At 37.8% G+C, this 4,148-nt stretch overlaps 1 protein-coding gene across 1 annotated transcript; it reads left to right on the top strand.

The window, feature by feature from the left end:
* Positions 1-1,577: 1,577 nt before the first annotated feature.
* Positions 1,578-2,142, top strand: LOC132720634 (uncharacterized; the record flags this gene model as incomplete). Its single annotated transcript, XM_060704801.1, has 1 exon — positions 1,578-2,142. A coding segment is annotated over one exon (327 nt), but the record flags the coding sequence as incomplete, so codon positions are not given.
* Positions 2,143-4,148: the final 2,006 nt, after the last annotated feature.

Below are 4,148 nucleotides of genomic sequence, written 5' to 3'. Positions count from 1 at the left end.
TTTTTATTTATGAAATAAATAATGTTCATGAGGCATGCATTAAATATTTATATTTTTAAATTATAACTGCAAAAATGTTTAAAATCACGCGAGCTTGCGCCGTTGTTGCACTGAGTTTAATATACTTAACTCAAGGCGCTATGTGAAAACTTCTTACTACAATGACAATTTTTTTATCATCAGGACGTTATTGTCAAATGATATCACACTTTACATAATTATACAAAAGCATGTTTCTTCATAATTATATAAAACAAATAACGGAATGCCGAACAACACATGCAAAAATAGGGTAGTGTAATTTTTTGTGCAAAAAACATGCTATAGCCTTTAAATGCTTGCTCGAATCGGGATCCTTTTACTAGAAGGTTCGCTAAATTTCTATAAAGGTTCATTCCCTATGAGAGGGCTGATAAATCTCTTTTTTTTACAGGGGAGTCATTCCCAGGGTTAATCATGACCCCTAATCCTCGTGCTCCGCGTTTTTTCATTTAATTTAACGTACAAGGAAATTGGTCTCGTCATGCTTCTAAATTGCTAGTACGAAAAAAAATAAATAAAAAAAACCCCGGACAACAACGGCGCATGCTTCCGTGATCTGCTTTATTAAGCTTTATCCCCTAAACAAGGCTTAACAAAAATAAAAAGTATACATATACATATGTATGAAGTTTCCCCAAGTCATATAATTCGTTCTAAACATGTTACACTTGTATTTACACCTAGTCACATCTTTTTCATAATAGTTTATCACGAATAGTTCAATGTCTTTAAACAACTTCCAAATCATCGAATCATATTTAGAAAGCTACCTATTGTTATTCATATCTATATACACAAAGTTACGTAATTTATGCAGTATTTTGGCCTCAAACTTAAACGGAAAAGAACGGACACCGAAGAACGGTTAAAGGCGTATTCATTCCATAAAGGGACTTCAAGATAACTAGCCTTTGAGTATAAAATTCGAACAATCTAGTACACTAGCATAAATGGGGAATATATTGGACAATTTATTTATATTTCTTAATACAGAATATGAATATTGAATTTTGATTTCCTTGTTTATTTGAAGTTCTTACACATATCTTAATCACGGATTTATATTAATGCATGGTACATGTACATATTTGAAAATGTTGTAAAACCCTTTGGCTTTGGCAGACGTTATTTAGAAGTATCACGCCTAGTTAGAGGGGATTCAAAGGAGCAATTGTACAATCACTTCATTATATCAAGGTAAGTACATCTCTTATTACGTGAATTCGTATAAAAGATTATAATTTAAACTACATTTTACACGTATAAAGAAACATTCATTAGTTGTCATATCAAATTGCAAAAATATTTAAAGAGTTTAAGAAAGTGTTAATGAGCGAGTCTTTGGCAAATGACATGACAAATGCACTATATTCATGAGAAATTACTTGTTCGGACGTTTAACAAATGCTTTTTACGACTATATTACTATAGTATATTGCACGTGTCTTATAGAGATAATGGCCATATAACATACAAAACGAGCGATGTCATGTGATTGAACAAATTTAAGTTTATTGAATTATACAGTGTACTAACCTGCTCCACCATTTGTGCCTGTTCCATTACCAGTTGTACCTGTTCCTTCATCAGTTGTACCTGTCCCACCACCATTTGTACCTGTTCCACCATCATTTGTACCTGTTCCACCATCATTTGTACCTGTTCCATTATTATTTGTACCTGTTCCATCACCAGGTGTACCGGTTTCATCATCAGTTATACTTGTTCCATCACCATTAATACCTGTTCCATCACCAGTGGTACCTGAACCATCATCATTTGTACCTGTTCCACCATCATTTGTACCTGTTCCATCACCATTTATACCTGTTCCATCACCATTTGTACCTGTTCCATCATAATGTGTACCTGTTCCATCACCAGTTGCACCAGTTCCGTCACCAGTTCTACCTGTTCCACCATCATTTGTATCTGTTCCATCACCAGGTGTACCTGTTCCAACATCTGTAATACCTGTTCCATCACCATTTGTACCTGTTCTATCACCAGTTGTACCTGAACTATCATCATTTGAACCTGTTCCATCTCCATTTGTATATGTTCGATCACCGTTTGTACCTGTTCCATCACCAGTTGTACCTGAACCATCATCATTTATACCTGTTTCATCACCATTTGCACCAGTTGTAGTTGTTCTAGCATCAGTTGTAGTTGCTCCAGCATCAGTTGTAGTTGTTCTAGCATCAGTTGTAAGTGTTCCAGCACCAATTGTAGTTGTTCCAGCATCAGTTGCAGTTGTTCCAGCACCAGTTGTAGTTGTTCCAGCATCAGTTTTAGTTGTTCCAGCATCAGTTGTAGTTGTTTCAGCATCAGTTGTAGTTGTTCGAGCATCAGTTGTAACTGTTCCAGCATCAGTTGTAGTTGTTCCAGCATCAGTTGTAGTTGTTCCAGCGTCAGTTGTACTTGTTCCAGCATCAGTTGTACTTGTTCCAGCATCAGTTGTACTTGTTCCAGCATCAGTTGTACTTGTTCCAGCATCAGTTGTAGTTGTTTCAGCATCAGTTGTAGTTGTTTCAGCATCAGTTTGTAGTTGTTCCAGCATCAGTTGTACTTGTTCCAGCATCAGTTGTACCAGTTCCAGCATCAGTTGTACTTGTTCCAGCATCAGTTGTAGTTGTTCCAGCATCAGTTGTAGTTGTTCCAGCATCAGTTGTGGTTGTTCCAGCATCAGTTGTTTTACTGTTCCAGCATCAGTTGTAGTTGTTCCAGCATCAGTTGTAGTTGTTCCAGCGTCAGTTGTGCTTGTTCCAGCAACAGTTGTAGTTGTTTCAGCATCAGTTGTAGTTGTTCGAGCATCAGTTGTACCAGTTCCAGCATCAGTTGTAACTGTTCCAGCATCAGTTGTAGTTGTTCCAGCATCAGTTGTAGTTGTTCCAGCAACAGTTGTAGTTGTTCCAGGCATCAGTTGTAGTTGTTTCAGCATCAGTTGTACCAGTTCCAGGATCAGTTGTTACTGTTCCAGCATCAGTTGTAGTTGTTTCAGCATCAGTTGTAGTTGTTTCAGCAACAGTTGTAGTTGTTTCAGCATCAGTTGTAGTTGCTTCAGCATCAGTTGTACCAGTTCCAGCATAAGTTGTAACTGTTCCAGCATCAGTTGTAGTTTTTCAGCATCAGTTGTAGTTGTTTCAGCATCAGTTGTACCAGTTTCAGCATCAGTTGTAACTGTTCCAGCATCAATTGTAGTTGTTTCAGCATCAGTTGTAGTTGTTCCAGCATCAGTTGTAGTTGTTCCAGCATCAGTTGTAGTTGTTCCAGCATCAGTTGTAACTGTTCCAGCATCAGTTGTAGTTGTTTCAGCATCAGTTGTAGATGTTTCAGCATCAGTTGTACCAGTTCCAGCAATCAGTTGTAACTGTTCCAGCATCAGTTGTAGTTGTTTCAGCATCAGTTGTTGTTTGTTCCAGCATCGTTTGAAGATGTTTCAGCATCAGTTGTACCAGTTTCCAGCATCAGTTGTACTTGTTCCAGCATCAGTTGTAGTTGTTCCAGCATCAGTTGTTGTTGTTCCAGCATCAGTTGTACTTGTTCCAGCATCAGTTGTAGTTGTTCCAGCATCAGTTGTTGTTGTTCCAGCATCAGTTGTAGTTGTTTCAGCATCAGTTGTACTTGTTTCAGCATCAGTTGTAGTTGTTTCAGCATCAGTTGTACCAGTTCCAGCATCAGTTGTAGTTGTTTCAGCATCAGTTGTACCAGTTCCAGCATCAGTTGTACCAGATCCAGCATCAGTTGTTACTGTTCAGCATCAGTTGTAGTTGTTTCAGCATCAGTTTGTAGTTGTTTTCAGCATCAGTTGTACCAGTTCCAGCATCAGTTGTAAACTGTTCCAGCATCAGTTGTAGTTGTTTCAGCATCAGTTGTAGTTGTTTCAGCATCAGTTGTAGTTGTTTTCAGCATCAGTTGTAGTTGTTCCAGCATCAGTTGTAGTTGTTTCAGCATCAGTTGTAGTTGTTTCAGCATCAATTGTAGTTGTTTCAGCATCAGTTGTAGTTGTTCCAGCATCAGTTGTAGTTGTTTCAGCATCAGTTGTAGTTGTTTCAGCATCAGTTGTACCAGTTCCAGCATCAGTTGTAGTTGTTTCAGCATCA

The sequence above is a fragment of the Ruditapes philippinarum genome, unplaced genomic scaffold, assembly GCF_026571515.1.
Source record: "Ruditapes philippinarum isolate M1 unplaced genomic scaffold, ASM2657151v2 ctg9409_1_1_1_1, whole genome shotgun sequence".
NCBI lineage: Eukaryota > Metazoa > Mollusca > Bivalvia > Venerida > Veneridae > Ruditapes > Ruditapes philippinarum.
This window is presented reverse-complemented; position numbering and strand designations above follow the sequence as displayed.